Source organism: Mercenaria mercenaria, chromosome 13 (genome assembly GCF_021730395.1).
Source record: "Mercenaria mercenaria strain notata chromosome 13, MADL_Memer_1, whole genome shotgun sequence".
Taxonomy (NCBI): domain Eukaryota; kingdom Metazoa; phylum Mollusca; class Bivalvia; order Venerida; family Veneridae; genus Mercenaria; species Mercenaria mercenaria.
The window spans coordinates 35,972,573-35,994,985 of record NC_069373.1 but is presented as its reverse complement, the minus strand read 5'-3'; the positions used below and the strand labels follow the sequence as shown (position 1 = coordinate 35,994,985).

The 22,413-nt window shown below is 36.2% G+C and overlaps 1 protein-coding gene across 3 annotated transcripts in view; it reads right to left on the bottom strand.

Annotated features, from left to right (window-relative positions):
- Positions 1-4,521: 4,521 nt before the first annotated feature.
- LOC123529639 (uncharacterized) overlaps positions 4,522-22,413 on the bottom strand; it is a 38,512-nt gene continuing 20,620 nt past the window's right edge. For 2 of the 3 annotated variants that reach the window (XM_045310041.2, XM_045310039.2), the window contains exons 4-10: positions 21,428-21,569; positions 17,329-17,441; positions 16,574-16,676; positions 14,681-14,785; positions 13,938-14,083; positions 12,582-12,722; positions 4,522-8,925 (exon numbers count right to left, since the gene is read on the bottom strand). In XM_045310041.2, coding sequence (XP_045165976.2) covers positions 8,794-8,925; positions 12,582-12,722; positions 13,938-14,083; positions 14,681-14,785; positions 16,574-16,676; positions 17,329-17,441; positions 21,428-21,569 — 882 coding nt within the window. In that variant the 3' untranslated portion in view covers positions 4,522-8,793. The remainder of the gene's footprint in view (positions 8,926-12,581; positions 12,723-13,937; positions 14,084-14,680; positions 14,786-16,573; positions 16,677-17,328; positions 17,442-21,427; positions 21,570-22,413) is intronic. The other variant, XM_045310043.2, reaches the window with a different exon arrangement.

The window sequence follows — 22,413 nt, the reverse complement described above, 5'->3', positions numbered from 1 at the left end:
TCTCAAGAAATATTTCTGTGAATTTATTTAACCTTTAGCCTGTGGTGGCAATTGATTCTGCCTTTGCAACCAGTGCAGACTAAGATCAGCCTGCATGGATCATGTTCTGCACTGTTCGCTATTTAGTCAGTAAATTTTAAGTGAACTCACCTTAAAGAAATAAATGGTACTGTCCAAATTTAATGATGAACCTGTCCATTTTAGAAATTTAGCAGGGTAAAGGTTAAATTAGAATAGAAATGTTGTTTGAAGAATTTTCTATTTCTAGCTCTGTTGTGTTAAGATGATTGAGGACAATTTGAATAATCTTGGCAGACTGTCATCAAAGGAACATTTGCATGGAATTACTTCAAAATTCAGAGAAGAAGATTTTTTAGCTGTCATTACATTAACGAGCATATATCTAGAGGAAAAAAGATTCAGCCCTCTGGGGGCCATGTTTTTAGACAATTCAAAATAATTCGAATAAGGAATATTTCAGAAAATAACTTTGAAATCAGACCAACAGTTCCCATAAAGAAGACTCAAAATTTAAAATATACTATGTAAAAGAATGAACAGAACCTGCTTCACCTACTTGCGGCCATGTTTTTGAATGAAGCAAAATGATTTGAAGGAATGAAACAGTTTCTGACAAGAAGATTTTCAAATTTACAAATATAGCCATATAAGGAAATCCTACCCCAAACTTAGCCAAACTAGAGCTATCACTAAAGGTGATGAATGTACCCCCCGCATGCACTGACACAGTACATTGCAATTTGACACACACAAGACTGCATAATTATGTGGACTGTATGTATATAGACTGTATGTATACAGTATAGTAACAAAAAACAAAGTCCCATAACTATGCAGAATATTTATCTAAAAGAATGTAACATGCCCCATGCACAACTAGGGTTGGTACTGATCACTTGTGTGAAGTTTCATTAAATTGTGTGCAAGGGTTTGGTAGATTAGGCATGCACAAGATTGCATATGCAGACTGTATGTACATAGTACGTTAACAAGAAACAAAGTCCCATAACTCTGCAATTTTTGTCGCTGAAAGAACCTAACATGCCCCATGCACAACTACTGTTGTTACTGATCAGTTGTGTGAAGTTTCATTAAATTGTGTCAAGGGGATGAGGAGAGATGGTGCCAACAAGATTGTGTCTATGTCTATAGTATAGTAACAAAAAAACAAAGTCCCATAACTCTGGAAAAAAAATTCTGAAAGAACCTAACATGCCCCACGCACAACTACTGTTGTTACTGATCACTTGTGTGAAGTTTCATTAAATTGTGTCAAGGGGATGAGGAGAGATGCTGCGCACAAGATTGTGTCTATGTATATAGTATAGTAACAAAAAACAAAGTCCCATAACTCTGCAAAATTTTTTTCTAAAAGAACCTAACATGCCCCATGCACAACTACTGTTGGTACTGATCACTTGTGTGAAGTTTCATTAAATTCTGTCAAGGGGATAAGGAGAGATGGTGCGCACAAGATTGCGTCTACGGACAGACGACCAGACGGACAGACAGACAGACAGACAGACAGACAGACAACCAGAAACCAGTATACCCCCCCCCCTTACAACTTTGATGTCGGGGGCTACAATGATCTTAAGGAATTCAGATGAATGTTACCCAAGGTACATTTGTGTTTCAGAAGAGAAGATTTTTAAAGGTATTCACATAGCTATATAGAGAAAATAAGTTCTTTGCCGTGTGCCCAACTTTTCTAACAAATCAACAAGGTTTCAAGGAATCTGGCAGAGGGTCATCAAACAAACATTTCAGTTACATTATTTTGAAATCAAGGGAAGCAGTTTCAGATACAGATGAAAAAAAACAACAACAAATCTGCCATCCAAAGGCTTTGTTTTTATACAAATCAAGATAATTCAAAGGAATTTGGTAGAGGGTCACCCAAGGAACATTTCTGTAAAATTCTTTTAAAATTTGGTCAGCAGTTTCTAAGGAGAAGATTTTTATAAACTTTTCCTTTCAGTTGTTATGTCAACTATTCTTCCTGTGAGTTTGCTTGAAATTGGCTTGGACATCAATGAGATGGTTTTTCAATAAATTGTGATTGAGGGCAAGGTAGAGATGAGCATACAATGATCCTAAAGGCTAATCTTCAGGTAAGCTGAAAATGCACATGTGAAATAAAATAGTTTGTGGACGGGTGTGAGAATGCTAGTTCAAAATTATTTTAAATTACTTTTACCATTACACTTTAAATACACTACTTTTACCATTACAAACAACTTATCAGTGCTGCATCAAATTTATATATATATTTTTACTATACTGTAGTAGTGGGCAGATACATGTTTGATTTATAGATTCATATATATATTTTTACTATACTGTAGTAGTGGGCAGATATATGTTTGACCTAGAGATTCATTCCGTAAATACCGTAAAAGTGGGCAGATGTACCTGTAGAAGTCGGCAGACTAACAGTACTGAAATTGAAAAGAATCTGCTCATAATTATGGAAGGGTGAAAATATATATATGTACATAACTATAACCAACAAATGGGTTATCCACACTGCATGTTATCTTGACAAGGTTAAAACCCATGCTACTTTTAAGAATAAAAAATCATTTATTTGAAAAGACTTGGGGGTGGACACAAATTTAAGCTATTTGATTTTGACCTATAAGTGTGATCCTACTTCCACACAGTCGTATTATAGATATCGCAACAAGTGTTTCATACTCCCCATAAAACTGCGTTGTCAGAGAAAATATGAAAGGTCATCATTTCTTGTTGTATCATCAATACTAAGTACATGTTACACAATCAATTCTCTTCAGGGGAGTTATGTTTACTGAGACTACTTGTCTAGCTGCCATGTATCACTTTTCTTCAATAAATCAAAATTATAGTCCTAAATTTTCTAAAAGTGATATATATATATATATAATGTGAAAAAAATCAGAAAACAAGAAGTCCGAATGTGTCGAAGTTGCTTACCTAAGATGGACTTTGACTTTTTGACTTTGAATTTGAATATAAGTGTGGTAAATATCCATTAAGCAGTTCATTAAAAACAATATAAAACTTATTCAATATTTTTGCTGTGATGGTGCCAAAATGTGTAACCATTACAGAAAACTTAAAAAATGTCAAATTAAATGTGCTACAGAACAAGTCTAGTCCATAAAGTTCATGAGAAGAAATCATTTAAACGTTCTTCTATTTCAGCTCTGGTAGCCTCTACCTTCAATCAAGCAGGAACGTCTAAATGAAGGTGAGTAAAGTCCAAATATACTACAGGCAAAGTTAAGCTATGACCTTTCAAGCAGCTTTAATTATGAGTAGAAGTTGCAAGAATACTATTGAACAGGCTTTTTGAAGACTATTATCATAAGAGGAAGCTCTATAAAGCTTTTTTTTTCTATTGTCACCTCTGGTAGCCTCAGAAATGAACACGAGAGAGAACATAACAAGCCAAGTTTGATTAAGATCCATTAAGTGGTTCATGAGAAGATGTTTAACAAGAGCACCGCCTTGCGGGTGCTGACGCTCATCTGATTTTTTTTGTATAATAGAAATATTGTCCTACCCATGATTTTCTAAGTCTAAAAAGGGCCATCATTCTTGCAAAAAGCAAGATAGAGTTATGTTTCTTGATGTACAGTGTCCACTTATGATGCTGAAAAACTGTTGCAAGTTTTAAAGCAATAGCTTTGATAGTTTATGAGAAAAGTTGCCTTAAACATAATACTTAACCAAGAAAATGATTTTCTAAGTCCAAAAGGGGCAATAATTATTGCAAAAAGCAGGATGGAGTTATGTTGCTTGCTGTACAGGGTCAGCTTATGATGGTGAACAAGTGTTGCAAGTTTCAAAGCAATAGCTTTGATAGTTTAAGAGAAAAAGTTGACCTAAACATAAAACTTAACCAAAATATCTGATATTTTCTAAGTCCAAAAGGGGCCATAAATCTTGCAAAAAGCAGGATGGAGTTATGTTTCTTGCTGTACAGGGTCAGCTTATGATGGTGAACAAGTGTTGCAAGGTTTAAAGCAATAGCTTTGATAGTTTAGGATAAAAGCTGACCTAAACATAAAACTTAACCAAGAAAACTGATTTTCTAAGTCCAAAAGGGGCAATAATTCTTGCAAAAAGCAAGATGGAGTTATGTTTCTTGATGTACAGGGTCTGCTTATGATGGTGAACAAGTATTCCAAGTTTCAAAGCAATAGCTTTGATAGTTTAGGAGAAAAGTTGACCTAAACATAAAACTTAACCAAGAAATCTGATATTTTCTAAGTACAAAAGGGGCCATAAATCTTGCAAAAAGCAAGATGGAGTTATGTTTCTTGGTATACAGGGTCAGCTTATGATGGTGAACAAGTATTCCAAGTTTCAAAGCAATAGCTTTGATAGTTTAGGAGAAAAGCTGACCTAAACATAAAACTTACCCAGGCAACGCCGACGCCGACGCCGACAACCGCTCAAGTGATGACAATAACTCATCATTTTTTTTCAAAAAATCAGATGAGCTAAAAATTATCTATTCTCAACTCTAGCAGCCTGTACATGGGGTCATATAGTACCATATCAATAAATTTGAAAGAGGTCCATATACAGATGCTGCAAAGTTTGGTGAAAATCCATATATTTGTTCATGAGAAGAAGACATTTAAGGGTTTTTCTACTTTAAGCTCTGGCAGCAACTAAGCAGGGTCAAGCAGAACCATTTGAATAAAATTCAGAAAGGACCATAAAAGGATGCTTTAGGTCATGTTTGGTGAAGATCCGTTGACTGGTTCATTAGAAGAAGCCATCTGAAGGTGTTTTTTCCTATTTTTAACTCCGACAGTCACTAAAAGAGATCAAGTGTAACCACTAAAAACAAATTTAAGAGAGATCCATAAAAGAACAGTCAAAGTTTGGTGAAGATCCGTCAATTGCCTCATGAGAAGAAGTTAACTGATTGAATAGAAGTACTATTTTCAGCTCTGGTGGTCTCTAAAACTGATCAAGAAAAGTTTTTGAATAAAACTTAGAGAGGACTCTACAAGGATGTTACAGATCAAGTTTGATATAGATGCATCAAATGGTTCATGGGAATAAAATGTTTAAAGTTTCTATATTTAGCTCTATCTGCCCATAAACACTAATCAGGGCAAAACAAACAATTTGAACAAATTTGAGGAAGGTCAATACAAGGATGCTTCAGACCAAGTTTGGTGAAGATTTATGAAAAGCTCTTGAGAAGAAGTAAAACAAAGACTTTTTTCTATTTTTAACTCTGGTGGACCCCTAAATGGAGCCAAGTAAAACCACTTGAACACATTTGACAGAAGTCAATCTAAGGATGCTACAGGCAAATTTTGATTTAAGTCTGATAAGTAGTGCCAAGGGAGATGTCTAATTAAAAATGCGGACACATGACAATGGGGGCAGGTTGTTGGACTATCCACTTTTACTAATAGCTCACCTTAAACAATTTTCAGGAAAGCTAAAAATGGGGAAAAATATTATTGTGTAAGGCAGAATTATGTTTCCCTTGCCATCACTACTTCTCTTTGTAGTCTAGCAATATATCAAGTTGATTTAAACAAGAGGGCCATGATGGCCCTATATCGCTCACCTGTTATCATTGCACTTGAGGACAAGAAGGTCCTCAGAAAAAATATCTAAGTCCAAAGGACAGGAACAACAAAGGAAAGAAATTTAACCAAAAAGAAAAAAAAATCCTTACAATGTATAGATATGTCAAAATACACCTAAAAATTGGAGGTACCATCCATGTTGTACCACAGAAAGGTGGTCTCGGTTTTTCCCTACGGCCAATAATAAAAAAGTTACTATAAATAAGCTATTTATAGTAACGTAAAAGGGAAGTAATTAAAAAGAAAACTGTTGTAAGTGAACAAAAGAAGGATCTGCCAAATAAATCTGTTGATATAAATGAAATTTTAGATCAGTATCTTCATTAGTTACGGAGATATACCCATTTTAATTTGAAATAAAGGGAGGTAATTTGGCATAAAATCAGTCCATAGTTATCTACCCTGATTGGCTCAGTCCAACTAATGACAATAATGAAATTTCAAATAAGTCCTATAAGTACTTACTGATATAAATCCATTTTGACTACAATCAGGGGAGGTAATCAGATATAAAATAACCTACGATTGGATCTGGTTTGTCATGGAATCCAAGATTTATTGTTGTTGAAAATATTTTGGAAGTTTATATAAAAAAACCACATAGATGAAGTCTCTATATGGCTGCAAAAGCCAAAATAGCCAGTTTTGGACATTTCAGGGGCCATAACTCTGGAACCCATGATGGAATCTGGCCAGTTCAACAAAGGAACCAAGATCTTGTGGTGATACAAGTTGTGTGCAAGTTTGGCTAAAATCAAATCATAAATGAAGTTGCTATTGTGCAGACAAGATCAAAATAGCTAATTCTGGCCTTTTCAGGGGCCATAACTCTGGAACCCATTATGGGATCTGGCTGGTTCAATAAAGGAACCAAGATCTTGTGGCAACACAAGTTTTGTGCAAGTTTGATTAAATTCAAATCATAAATGAAGCTGCTATTGTGTGCAGACAAGGTCTAAAGAGCTAATTCTGGCCCTTTCAGGGGCCATAACTCTGGAACCCATAATGGAATCTAGCCAGTTCAAGAAAGGAACCAAGATCTTATAGTGATACAAGTTGTGTGCAAGTCTGGTTAAAATCAAATCATAAATGAAGCTGCTATTGTGCAGACAAGGTCAAAATAGCTAATTCTGGCCCTTTTAGGGGCCATAACTCTGGAACCCATAATGGAATCTGGCCAGTTCAAGAAAGGAACCAAGACCTTATGGTGATACAAGTTGTGTGCCAGTTTGGTAAAAATCAAATCATAAATAAAGCTGCTATTGTGCAGACAAGGTCAAAATAGCTGATTTTGGCCCTTTCAGGGGCCATAACTCTGGAACCCATAACGGGATCTGGCCAGTTCAAGAAAGGAACCGAGATCTTATGGTGATACAAGTTGTGTGCAAGTTTGGTTAAAATAAAATCATAAATGAAACCACTATCGTGCAGACAAGAAATTGTTGACGGATGCATGCACGGACGCACGGACTGACGACGGGTGATCACAAAAGCTCACCTTGTCACTATGTACATTTCACTCTCCCTCTCCAGAGGCTTATTTGAAAACTTCAATTGCACTACTTTACATTCATTTTAGAGATACTGTAAAAGCAGAAATTTTCGCGAGGGTTTAATTTTCGCTATATTCACAAGGCCCTACATCTCGGGAAAATTAATCCTTGCATAAATATTCACCATTAGTATAATTCTAATTCAAGTAGGATACCATTTTTACAATTTAGTGAATATTAACCTCACGAACATACTCAAAATTTCAAATTCGTGAAATTTTGACCCCGCGAAAATATGTGCGTTTACAGTATTCTTGGAAAACAATGATTTTGCCAACAGGTTTCAAGATCCTCAATCTGTTTAAAATTTCGTAATGATAGCTGTATCTTTGCCAGAGACATTCATGGAAAACTAATTTCCAAGCACAGAACAGGAAACAATTTTATCAAAAAAGTCAGCTATACGACCTCATAATTATATGAACTGTTCTCCTGATTCTTAAAATCCATCTTCAGTTTCAAAACGATATCTATATTGGTTCCAGAGATATTCAAGGAAAACAATTTGGGACAGATGGGACAACATGACTTTATAGTAGGGTGTAAAAATGGAAGAAGAAGACAAACAAACAAACAAACAGGAACAACATGTCTAATGTTATTTAGTCAGTAAAAACAATGGTTACAATATAGCAAAACTGACACTTTGTCCTAGGATTGTATAGATCCTTTAGATAAAATTGAATATGGAATATTTTTCAGTACATTTTCAAATAAACAATCACAATTTCAAATATAAAGTTATTCCTCTGCAAACTACAACAACCCTGTCTGTAATTGGTGGGGTATAAACAATATTAACATGAAAATACTGTCATATATCTAATTAAATTTAGATAAAATAAAAACAAACAACAAAAAGCAAATGTAAAGACATAATGTAAAAATGTTGGAATGTAAATTTAAAGTTCAATAATGCTTATAAATTTATGTTAAAAAAAGAGACAAAGCCATTGTTCAAAAATAATTATACAGAATTGCATGGTTCTAGAAGCACTACTTTTAATGTTATGTAATGAGGTTATTATTACAATACCTTGATCTGTACTGTTGTATTCAGCAGCATTTGAGTAGAGTGTGATGCTGCCAGGTAAAATCAACAAGAGCTAAAATGCATGGCTGTAGATCAATGTACTGTTTAATGACCCACTTGTTATATACATCTACCTATTTCTACTGTTATCTTAGCCAAAACCGACTAAAATACAACGCAAATAAGACTGACCACTCATTTGGAATGGTGTTTTTACTGAGGCATGGAATGTCTAGACACCATCATGACATCATTTCTGACATCATATATCAGCAAGTAGTCCAGCCACCGGATATAGTCCGTATCAAATGGAATTTGAAAATAGTCAGTATATAACAGGTGAACAAACATAGACTAGAGCTATAAAGGGAGATAATTACAAATAACAGATTTAACAATACACTTAATTGCACTATCTAGTTTTAAGTATGCAAGACATATCTTTTGCCCAAAAAATGAAATAAGAGAAAATAAATAGACTTTTTGTTCATAACCTGAAGCCATACTATAAATAAACCAGAGTTATCATGGAAGTTATAAAAACAACAACATAAAATTAAATACAAATGTGGATTTCTTATTTACGTTTGGACCTCTTTTGATCTATCACTTCCAGTGTTTTCTCTGCTCCCGCAGTATCCCCCGACACTTGCTGTGCATATCTTAACTGAACCCAGAAAGGCAGAGTATCTGGTTCTAGCTCTGTACCCTGCAATTCAAAACAGCACACTGAAGTTTACAAAAGCAGAATCTCATCTGCACTGTGACACAGTTGTACAAAAAGTAAAATACGCTTCTAATACAGCATCTCTGCACAGTGTGGTGTTTTAGTAAAAGCCTTTTAAAAAGTCTCAGTCTTTTCCATAAATGTTCATTAGTATCTGGAGTAATATAAAGAAAACAAGCCCCATCAACTTACATAGACATATAGGAAAACCAAGTCCCACCCACTAGTATCCATAAAGACATATAGGGAAAACAAGCCACATCCACTAGTATCCACTTTTTTTTTCTTGGCAAAACTACTGTTAAGTCCTACTGTAGTATTCATACATGCTTTCTTCATGACTAGAGGTACAGGAGAATTTCAAGGTTTAAGACAACTAATATGTGTGTGTGTTCGGCTTTAACGTCTTTTTCAACAATTTTTCAGTCATATAAACGACGGTGTCTACTTGTAGCAGTGAGCACAATGCCCAACTTTATAGTGCTGCCTCACTGGAATATCACGCCGTAGACACGTGGCATGATACCCCACCCAGTCACATTATACTGACACCGGGCTGACCAGTCCTAGCACTATCCCCTTAATGCTGAGCGCCAAGCGAGGAAGCTGCTAGTATCATTTTTTACGTCTTTGGTATGACGCAGCCGGGGATCGAACCCACAACCTCCCGCACTCGAAGCGGACGCTCTACCACTAGGCTACTGAGGCGGTTAAGACAACTAATATAAACAATCATACAATACATTTATACAGTATTTTAGCCCTTACCAAGCTGGACACGATTGATTCTGCCTTTGCGACCAGTGTAGATCATGATCTGCCTGCACATCCATGCAGTCTGATCATGATCTGCACTGTTCGCTATTCAGCCAGTATCTTTTTGGTAAGCACCCCTTTTAACAGTTAATGGTATGGTCCAAATTGAAAGATGGACAAGTTCATTCTAGAAATTTAGCAGGGTAAGATTTAATATTCTTACATACTGTAAAGTTTCAATCAAATCCTCATTAACCTGGACAGAAAATCTGCCTCACTGTAAAAGATGGACTCTTAGAAAAATGTTAGTCATACTGACAAAGAAAGAATATCTAATTTCTGTAAAATTTATTGAAAATTTAGGTGTTTGAAGAAGTGGATATGTTTTTTGACAAATCAAAATAACTGAACTGCAAAATGCACGTTCATGCAAAGTTCAATTACAATCTGGCTAATTTAACAAAAAGAGCAAAAAGAAAAGGCTTCCCATATTTGGACTCAGTGTTGTAATATTTTCTGTTCCTTTGGGATACATTGAGTGCATTCACTTTTATTGTAATAGTATGACATTTAAGCCAGAGCTAGGGGGTGAGCAGTGTTGTACATTTCATTCCCTGTCATGAATAGACTCAATCAAACCGAGTCTACTACTTCGTTGCTTGGTCATGTTTTATGATTCCAATGGATATTTTTACAGATTTATGTTCTATGATTCCAATGGATATTTTCACTGATTTTATTTCCTGTTAAGTAGCAAACTGAGCAAAATCCTGCTGAAAACTGCCATTTCTGCCACAAAAGGAATGGATGAACAAGAGCTGTCACAGGAGACAGCGCGCTCAACTATTTTGATGACGGATAGTGAAACTGTGTACATGTGAGGAAGCTGCAGCTTTCACTGAAGTGTTTAATTACTCCAATGTGGATGAAGATATTGGACAATAGCTTAAGTCTGTGTCAAATGTATTTAGTAACAAGAGCCATGTTAGACATGGCCAATCCCCCCGCCGGGCATATTATAACTGAAGGCTAAAGTTCCTGGCAAGTTTGAAAGTATTAATTTTGGGGAAAGCTTTGAAGAACCATTTAGTTGTGGTCCGCATCAGGGGTTTTAAAGATGTGGAAGAAAGAATAAGTCAGTGCATGGTGAGGTGGTTTACTGCTAAATTTTATTACTTATCATGAACAGTATAGCTATGATGTTTTTCTATATGGCTACTGTAAAAAGAAGGAATGGAAAGCTAACAGGGAACACGAGTGCCAGAATGTCACAATATATGCCCGTCACAGCAAATTTCTTTACTCTAGCAGCTGTATTTGCAAATGGAATTTTAATTTTGTGGTTGTTTGGTAATCATTGTAAGTCTTTTGTTTTTCTAAGTCCACAAAAAAACTCCTTACCAGGTAGAGATATCTTAAAATACACGTAAAATTGGAAAGTAACATCCATGTTGTACCACAGAAAAGTGGTCTTGTTTTTTCCCTACGGTCAATTATAAAAATGTTACAATATAAGTTATTTATTGTAACAACTAAGGGAAGTTAATCTTAAAAAAAAAAAAAAAAAAAAAAAAAAAAAAAAAAAAAAAAAAAATTCCAAGTCCACAAAAAAATCTTTACCAGGTAGAGATTGGTCAAAATACACCTCAAAATTGGATGTAGCATGCATGTTGTACTACAGAAAAGTGGTCTCGATTTTTCCATACGACTAGTAATGAAAAAGTTACAATAAAAGCTATTTAAAGTAACAACAAAGGGAGGTAATTCTAAAGAAGGGAACTGCGCATGACACTTCGTCTCATGATGGTGTATAATTGTGCCAAGTTACATCAAAATCCCTCCATGCATGAAGAAGAAATGCTTCGGACAAAGTCATTCTTGTATCTGACCTTTGGCCTCTAAGTGTGACCTTGACCTTAGACCTAGGGACCTGGATCTTGCGCATGACATTCTGTCTCGTGGTGGTGACCATTTGTGCCAAGTTATATCAAAATCCCTCTATGCATGAAGAAGAAATGCTCCGGACAATTTTTTTTAAGAAAATATGATAAAGGGGAATAACTCAAAAAATAGGCAAGGTAGAGTTATTGTTCTTGCACATTGCACTTCCTCCCAATGTGTTCTATCAGTGTATGAAGTTTGAAGAAAATCCCTCCAGTACTTTTGGAGTTATGCTCCGGACAAAAGTTTTTAAGAAAATAAGATAAAGGGGAATAACTCAAAAACAGGCAAGGCAGAGTTATTGTTCTTGCACACTGCACTTCCTCCCAATGTGTTCTATCAGTGTATGAAGTCTGAAGAAAATCCCTCCAGTACTTTTGGAGTTATGCTCCGGACAAAATTTTTTAAGAAAATAAGATAAAGGGGAATAACTCAAAAATAGGCAAGGTAGAGTTATTGTTCTTGCACACTGCACTTCCTCCCAATGTGTTCTATCAGTGTATGAAGTTTGAAGAAAATCCCTCCAGTACTTTTGGAGTTATGCTCCGGACAAAGAATGTTGCGGACGGACGGACGGACGCACGCACGCACGCACGGACGGAGAGCATTTCTAATATCCCCTTCACCTTTGGCGGGGGGATAATAACAGGGATAAACAAGTGTATCAAAACATTAAATAAGTATAAAAGAGACATAATTTATGGAAATTTCTGCAAAAGTAATGCACCAGGACATTGTGTCATATCATGTGGCTAATAATGTGGAGCAACTATTTGAAGTTTTAATCAAATAGGTGAGACAGAACAGAAGTGCATCACAACTCAAACCAGAAATTCTGGTAAAAAGGGGGCATAACTCATGGCATTTTTGGTGCCAGAATGAACATGAAAGAAATGACAAATTCTCTTTTTGCCAGGTAATCAAAGATCAAACAAACACACCTTTCTGTATATGTGTACTGCATCATGTGCGCGTCCAGAATTCATTAGGAAGTCCCCATATTGTGCATACACATCCCACAAGTTTGGATTCATCTCTCTTGCATGCTTGTACAAACGTTCTGCCTCTTCCATATTACCTAACTAAATTTCAATAATCATGCTATATACAATGTTAGTAACATGAATATAGGGCAAATCTGCTCAGTTTTCTTTTCAGAGGAAAATCCTTTTTCATGCTTTGAATTATTTCAACTGGACAAAGGAAATGCAGAAAGATGGCTGCCTAGCAATAAACATCCCCTACCAGGTGACAAGAACTTGAAATGAAATTTTAAGAAGGAGCAACAAAATAAAATGTAGCCTTAGCAACTCATTTTTTTTTGATGTTTGAACAAACTAAAGAATAATGTGTGTTCTCCCTATTGTCAAGTACCAGGTTTATTCAGAACAAGAGCAGTCTGTAAAGCATGTATGCCCCCATGACAAACCAGGGCAACTCTAAGTACCCCCACCCCACCTCAAACACTTTTTGGGGGCGCAAAAAAACATGGACATTCTTTAATTCTAAAGCAAAACTGAGCAGGGTAGATTTTGTCCACATTCATAATAATTCAGATACATAATAAGCAAACTGCAGGAAAAATACGTTAATATCAATAAATAAAAGCTTATGAAATAAATATTATCCATGCAGTAACATTGGAATATTGATTACTGTAAAATCATTTAATTTCATGGGCAGGAAATTTCGTGGTTTTGGTCAAAACAGCAATTTCGTGGGGATATGAATTTGTGGATTTCAACTTTTGAACATAAAATGAATGGGAATTTTACTTTTTGTTGGGATTAAATTTCGTGGATTGACTTAACAAAGAAATCCATGAAAATTAGTCCCTCACGAATATTAATGATTTCACAGTATATCATAATCAAAATCACTATAAAAATTCACAGTTGTGCCAAGAAATACAATTTATAAATTTGTTTAATATGGATATAACATCATTTTCAACTGTAGTTCAGTTCATATGTGATGTCAACCAGTTAACTACTGGGCCTTGAATCCCATCCAATACTGACTTATTCTCTGTTGACAACAGAGGTGGAAGAAGAATGACTCCATGCATATTTCTTTTGTCAAAACCACATGTCTAGAGGCTATCTTATGAAGATTAGATTAATTTTGGTCTGATAAAGTTTTAATTTCTTGATGTTAGTCAGATTTGCAAGCATTTGTGTAAATGTTAGATTCTTTACATATGCATTATGTTATTTATTTATTTATGCTAGAGATTCATTTAAGATCAACTCATGCATGCTTTATCAATCAAATAATACCATTCTTGTTATATTTACCTTTGTTTCAACACCGGCAAGATTCAAAACTGCAACAACAAAATGCTTGTCCAGTTTGATGGCTCGTTGCGTGTGATGCCGAGCCTTTACAAAGTCTCCAACTTCGGAGTATATTCCCCCTACCTTCATTTGCACTTCTGCATTCTCTGTGAAACATAGACAAGCAATTTTGCTGGACTCATATTCCAAGGTAAATAAAAAGTAAGTTATTCAACAGCAGTAAATTAAAACATTTAAGGGGCTATAACTTTGGTAACAATATATTCATTTTCATAATACTTGCAGGAAAGAAGCTATGAGTGGAAACTGCTCAAGAAATGCAGCTGGTTTAGCAATGCGAAATAAGGCTATCTGGAGAAATGCAAGGGTCACAACTGTTTTGTTATATAAGCAACCTAACTCATTATTAAACTTGTACTAGATCTCTAAGTAATATATATTCTTTGAGAGTTTCATAAAAACTGCTAATGCAATGCAGCTGTTTTGTGTTAACAAAGTAAAACAGGGCAATCATGACTAATTACTCTGGAATTATAACCAGAACTCTTAAGGACAACCACTATAAACAGTCATGAAAACCTTTTTGGGTTAAGCATATTACATAACAGAAAACTTTCTCAAATGGAACAAAATGGGACAGTAGCGTTAATATTTAAAGAAAAAATATGCAGTGTAACTGGATTAAGAAGTGCATGCAACATTTACAGGTCAGCTGAAATGGTTACAGTTGATTGTGTACAAACCTGGCAACAATTCCAGAAGTTTTTCAACAATCTTCAGTTTTTTGTTCATAATCTTTTGTCTCTCTATCTCATCTTTGTTCCTCATAGATTCAACAAGTTTTCTCTCTGTAATAAATGATAAAATATTTATAAACAAAGTGTAATCTCACTGCATTCTCTTTCATTCACCAATTTTAAATTATTTCCCCAACTTTGAATTAATTCCCCCTAATTGTTGAAGATGATGTCATAAAGTGTTGGGTAACTGTTTAAGATGGTAATAAGGCTCTACTGAGCTACTACAAAAGCAGTTATCCAAAAGTCAGATATTTCCATCCACATCTGCAACTGGAAATATTCTTCATTCTTGCTTACTGTATTCTCCAAATAACACAAGAAACAAAATAAAACAATTAGTTTTCTATTAAGAATTACTTTACTACAGTAGCATATGAATTTACATATCCATTCATTAAGTATAACAGGGACAGTCATCTTACACACTGGGTGTATGACAACTTTTTTCGGCATCAGCAAAACCAAGGTAGAACTAGAAGATGCTTTTGTAGAAAAGCACATGTCTCCCCCAATGCATAGTAGTAATAGGCAAGAAGTCAATAGGAGACAGGAGTGAAAGTCAAAGAGACACTGATGGGTGGCTGCAATAGGGATCATCTACTTGGCATGTCCAATCATCTCACTCAATGTTGAGGCCCATGTGACCTTGACCTTTGATGAGTGACCTCAAAAACAATAGGGGTCATCTACTCTGTAAGTCCTATTACCCTATGAAGTTTGAAGGTTCTACGATAAATGGTTCTCAAGCTACTGATTGGAAATGGATTTCCATGTTTTGGCCCCTGTGACCTTGACCTTTAATAGAGTAAACTTCCAAATCAATAGGGGTCATCTACTCTGCATGTCCAATCATCCTATGAAGTTTCAACATTGTGGGTCAAGTGGTTCTCAAGTTATTGATCGGAAATGGTTTTCCATGTTCAGGCCAATGTGACCTTGACCTTTAACAGTGACCCCAAAATCATTATGGGTCATCTACTCTGCATGACCAATCATCATATGTAGTTCCAACATTCTGGGTCATGTAGTTCTCAAGCTGTTGATCAGAAATGGTTTTCCATGTTCAGGCCCCTGTGACCTTGACCTTCGATAGAGAGTGACCCCAAAAACAACTGGGGTTGTCTACTGCATAAGCCCTGTCATCCTATGAAGTTTGAAGGTTCTAGGTCAAATGGTTCTCCAGCTATTAATTGGAAATGAAGTGTGACGGATGGACGGACTGACTGATGGACACGGGGGGGGGGGGGTGGAGACATTATCATGTCTGGTATGCAAGAAACAAGCTGCCCTGCAGAGAGGGTTAGCAGTTCTACCAAGATGCTAAACTGAACAGAACCCTTTTGTCTGGAGCATTTAACATATTTTCTACCAGAAGTCAGCTGCCAAGAATCATTGTGCTAACTAACAAGAGCACCAACTGCGGGTGCCAATGATCGTCTGTAAGTGCTTGAGGTAAGGCAATATGCATGAAAAGAGGTATAGTTCTTCACAATCTTACTCCTGATTGATGACAAAAATGTGTATAAAGTTCCAAAGCTATTATATTCAAGAAAAGTGAACCAAAACAAGAAATAACCACCAAAAATAGCCCAAAATGGGGCATAACAAAAACTAAAATCACTGGACATGGAAGTCTCAATAATAATCCAATGTATCACTTCATGCTGATGACATATAATAAGTTTCATTTGAATTGAAAGGAAACTTAAGAGGAGTTAAGTACGTAACTAAGTTTGATAGACAGACTGATAGACTGACCAACAATTCAAACACTATATTCCGTCTTGGTCTTCAACACAAGGGAGCATTAAAAACATATATTTAAAGTACACAAACCATCATAGAAAAGTTTCTCCACTGTAGTTACTGCCTCCCTTTTCTGTATACCTATTGCTATTGTGTCTCCAAGATTTATTGTTCCATGATATGTACCTTCAGGCTACAACAAAGTAAGAGGAATGAATAAGAAATCAGTCCCAACAGATACAGTGTCTTCCAGATTAACAATTCTGTAGCATATGGTATGGTATGGTATAGGCTTAAGGTAATAAAGAAGTAGGGCAAATGCATCAGAATTAGTTTCAACCACTAATCAGTGTCTTAATTATAGTCTCATAGCATGTTCCTTCAGGCTACAACAGTTAGGAGAATGAATTAGAAATCAAGTTTCAATGGCTACAGTGTGTCCCAGATTTACAGTTCTGTGGCATATGGTATGGTATGGTATAAACTTTATGGTAATACACAGTGAAAACAATATTGGCATACTCAAGGATAAAGTTTGTTATGTTTTGCTAAGACTTGTTATTGCTTATTGACAAACTAATCAATTTCTGAATGTCAATAATGCCAATAACCTGTGGCAAAGTTCATGACCATGCCTTTCTGTGTGTGTCAATATTTCTATAAGTAAACAACAATGAAAGTTCCACAAAATATTGCAAATAGATCAAGGTACTTGGGTAGGAATTTTTGTTGATTTCTTTTTATTCTACACATTCTTATGGCTCCAGTGACATTACTTTTGGATTAACCCTCACATTATAATGAAGAAAATAAAACTTGGTTAGAAATAAAACGAACAAGCTTACCAGGTACAGAATTTCACCAGGATTCTGAATGCACTCTAGTGGTTTGTCATATGGTGATAAACTTGGATAAATATTTTCATACCATTCTCTTTGAGTATAACCAGGATAAACACCTAAAACACAGACTGCAAAATGTCAGATTGTTTTTTCGTTATTATACATACAATAAAGTAGTCTCTTCCTGGGGGTAACATTACAATATCATCACTTAGCACATCAGACCTACTGCATAGTTTAAATAACAGTTTCCTGTACACGCTAATTTTTTCTTACCCACAGTGAGCACTATTACACATAAGAGGAAAGAATTTTGCTTGTTTTCTATGAATCTAATGTTTTTGTGAGGCGGAAAAGTTAATTAAATACTCTCCTGCTGTTTGCCTTAAATAGACAAGAGGACCATGATGGTCCTGAATCGCTCACCTCTTCCCACATGACCCAGTTTTGAGTATGACATCGTTTTTTCTATTATTTGACACAGTGACCTAGTTTTTGAGCTCATGTGACCCAGTTTTGAGCTTGACCTAGATATTATCAAGATAATAATTCTGACCAATCTTCATGAAGATCCATTGAAAAATATGGTCTCTAGGTTTTTCTATTATTTCACCTATTGACCTAGTTTTCGAAGGTACGTGACCCTGTTTTGAACTTTACCTAGATATCATCAAGGTGAACATTCTCACTAATTTTCATGAAGATCTCATGAAAAATATGGCCTCTAGAGAGGTCACAACGTTTTTCTATTTTTATACCTACTGGCCTAGTTTTTGACCGCACATGACCCAGTTTCGAAACTGACCTAGATATCATCAAGGTGAACATTCAGATCAATTTTCATGATGATCCATTGAAAAATATGGCCTCTAGAGAGGTCAAAAGATTTTAATAATTTTAGACCTACTGACCTAGTTTTTGACCGCAGTTGATTCAGTTTCAAACTTGACTTGCTAGATATCATCAAGATGAACATTCAGACCAACTTTCATACAGATCCCATGAAAATTATGGCCTCTAGAGAGGTCACAAGGTTTTATTATTATTTGACCTACTGACCTAGTTTTTTATGGCACGTGACCCAGTTTCAAACTTCAACTAGACAACATCAAGGTGAACATTCTGACCAATTTTTATGGAGATCCATTCATAAGTATGGCCTCTAGAGAGGTCACAAGGTTTTTCTATTTTTAGACCTACTGACCTAGTTTTTGGTCGCACATGACCCTGTTTCGAACTTGACCTAGATATTATCAAGATGAACATTCAGACCAATTTTCATACAGATCCAATGAAAAATATGGCCTTTAGAGAGGTCACAAGGTTTTTCTATTATTTGACCTACTGACCTAGTTTTTGACGGCACGTGACCCACTTTCGAACTTGATCTAGATATCATCAAGATGAACATTCAGATTAACTTTCATACAGATCCCATGAAAAATATGGCCTCTAGAGTGGTCACATGGTTTTTCTATTATTTGACCTACTGACCTAGTTTTTGACGACACGTGACCCACTTTCGAACTTGACCTAGATATCATCAAGGTGAACGTTCTGACCAATTTTCATGAAGATGTCATGAAATATATGGCCTCTAGAGAGGTCACAAGGTTTTTCTATTTTTAGACCTACTGACCTAGTTTTTGACAGCACGTGACCCAGTTTCGAACTTGACCTAGATATCATCAAGATGAACATTCAGACCAACTTTCATACAGATCCCATGAAAAATATGGCCTTAAGAGAGGTCACAAGGTTTTTCTATTATTTGACCTACTGACCTAGTTTTTGACGGCACATGACCGAGTTTTGAACTTGGCCTAGATATCATCAAGGTGAACGTTCTGATCAATTTTCATGAAGATCTTTTGAAATATATGGCCTCTAGAGAGGTCACAAGGTTTTTCTATTTTTAGGCCTACTGACCTAGTTTTTGAAGGCACGTGACCCAGTTTCGAACTTGACCTAGATATCATCAAGATAAACATTCTGACCAACTTTCATAAAGATCCCATGAAAAATGTGGCCTCTAGAGTGGTCACAAGGTTTTTCTATTTTTAGACCTACTGACCTAGTTTTTGACCGCACGTGACCCAGTTTCGAACTTGACCTAGATATCATCAAGATGAACATTCTGACCAACTTTCATGAAGATCCCATGAAAAATGTGACCTCTAGAGTGGTCACAAGGTTTTTCTATTTTTAGACCTACTGACCTAGTTTTTGACCGCACGTGACCCAGTTTCGAACTTGACCTAGATATCATCAAGATGAACATTCTGACCAATTTTCATAAAGATCCCATGAAAAATGTGACCTCTAGAGTGGTCACAAGCAAAAAGTTTACGGACGGACGGACGGACGGACGCACGGACGGACGATGGACGACGGACACTGCGCGATCACAAAAGCTCACCTTGTCACTTTGTGACAGGTGAGCTAAAAAAGAATAAGGGTTGTACTTTTTGTACTAATTTGTCTTACATCAATAGTGAAACGTACATTAAACACTCTCAAGAATACGAGAGAGAAGAAGCCAGTTTCCCTTTTTAAGGTAGTTCTGCACGTCTGATAAACCTGAAGTGCAGAACTATGTTAAGGTAGTTCTGCAGGTTTGATAAACCAGAAGTGCAGAACTATGTTAAGGTAGTTCTGCACGTTTGATAAACCTGAAGTGCAGAACTATGTTAAGGTAGTTCTGCACGTTTGATAAACCTGAAGTGCAGAACTATGTTAAGGTAGTTCTGCACGTTTGATAAACCTGAACAACAACTGGAACAAGTCTTTGGTATGACTCATACATGGAGCGAACCTACAACCTCCAGCACTCATGCAGATGCTTTATCACTAAACTACCAAGAAGGTAAAGAAAAGTGAGGTAAGGTATATGGTTAACCGTTAGCTTCCCGGTGGCAAATGATTTTGCCTTTGCGACCAGTGCAGACCAAGATCAGCCTGCAAAGTCCATGCATGCTGATCAATGTCTACACTGTTCGCTATTCAATCACTCAATTTTCAGTGAACATCCCTTCGAATACTAAGTGGTACTGCCCAAACTGAATGATGGACCAGCCCATTTTAGAAATTTAGCACGGTAAGGGTTAATAGAGGCTGCAGTCTAGAATACTGCAGAAATCAGTACTTTACCTTCTCTCTTGTACAAACTAAGATTAAACCTGTATCACACTTTAGTGCTATCACAAAAGGTGACTCAAACCACTGATGTAGATTTCATTTTCTAAGCCATCTATCATTGTATAATGTTTCATTAAATTCCCTTCTGTAGCTGAAAAGTTACTATGTTTAAACCAGAATCTGCATGCTGGGGGCAACTTATGCGTGAGGATTTAGATTGGAGAGAAAAATTTGGGTTTTTGAGGTTGGGTTGGCGAGTAATCTGGTAGTAGGTGGGGGATTGGATAGTTGGGAGGCTTTGTGCAGTGCCTGGATACTAAGGCACAAGAACCCTCAAGTGAAAAAAACAATGTGGGAGGAGGGGGAGGAAAGAGATATGTGAACTGCTGCACTGCATATTGTAGTCTGCATATTGTCCCATCATCACCTTTCTATATTCCAGGGTTCTGATGTTTGTACCAGACACCTAAAATTCTAAAATGAGCTGGTCCATCGTTCAATTTGGGCAATACCATTTATCATTTGAAGAGGTGTTAACTGAAAATTTACTGACTGGATAACAAACAGTGCAGACCATGATTAGCCTGCACGGATGTGCAGGCTAATCATGGTCTGTACTGGTCACAAAGGCAAAATAACTCACCGCCAGCAGGCTACAGGTTAGACAGGCATAAATTTGTATCTCCATGTCTGACCTTTGCCTCTGAGCCAGAACTGAGCACGAGGTTATTTAATATCTGTCCATGTTTAAAAAAAAATATAAACCAGACAAGACCATGAATGTCTCACAAGAAAATGACAGACTCGTTTACCTCAAATTGTGACTCTGACCTGTGACACTTTACACCACTTCAAATAAATAAAAGCAGAGCTATAAGGACAAGGGTAACACTACAATGCAACCAACACAATGTCATTAATGATGGACAAAATATTTCATTTCTGAAATCAGCCTATACTTTACCTCCAGGTGGCGTTTTACTGTTCATGTATAGAAACCATCGTTTTTTGCCAAAAATAACCCCATTCCAGGCATCTGCATGCTTGTGGAAACTGACACCTGAACCAGAGCTGCCCAGGAAAAATATACTATCATCTACTCCATCCTGAAACAAACAAAAAATACAACATGTTTATTTCTGAACTTTTTAGCTCACCTGAGCCAAAGGCTCAAGGTGAGCTTTTGTGACCGCTCAGTGTCCATCGTCCGTTGTGTGTCATGTGTCAACAATTTGTAAAAAAATCTTCTTCTTCAGAACCACTGGGCAGATTTACACCAAACTTCACAGGAATGATCCTTGGGTGGCCCCCTTTTAAAACTGCCCATAATATTTAATTCCATGCAGAACTCTGGTTGCCATGGCAACTGAAAGGAAAAACTTTGAAAATCTACTTGTCAGAAACTGTTAGCCGGATTTCAAAAATATTTTGTTGAAAAGATCTCTAGGTGACCCTCTACCAAAATTGCCTAAGCCATTCTGTTTCAGTACAAAAGAAAGTGTAAAACAAGAGCACCGCCTTGCGAGTGCTGACGCTCATCTGATTTTTTTGTATAATAGAAATATTGTCCTACCCATGATTTTCTAAGTCTAAAAAGGGCCATCGTTTTTGCAAAAAGCAGGATAGAGTTATGTTTCTTGATGTACAGCGTCCGCTTATGATGGTGAAAAACTGTTGTAAGTTTTAAAGCAATAGCTTTGATAGTTTATGAGAAAAGTTGATATAAACATAATACTCAACCAAGAAAACTGATTCTCTATGTCCAAAAGGGGCAATAATTATTGCAAAAAAGCAGGATGGAGTTATTTTTCTTGCTGCACAGGGTCAGCTTATGATGGTGAACAAGTGTTGCAAGTTTCAAAGCAATAGCTTTGATAGTTTAAGAGAAAAAGTTGACCTTAACATAAAACTTAACCAAGAAATCTGATATTTTCTAAGTTCAAAAGGGGC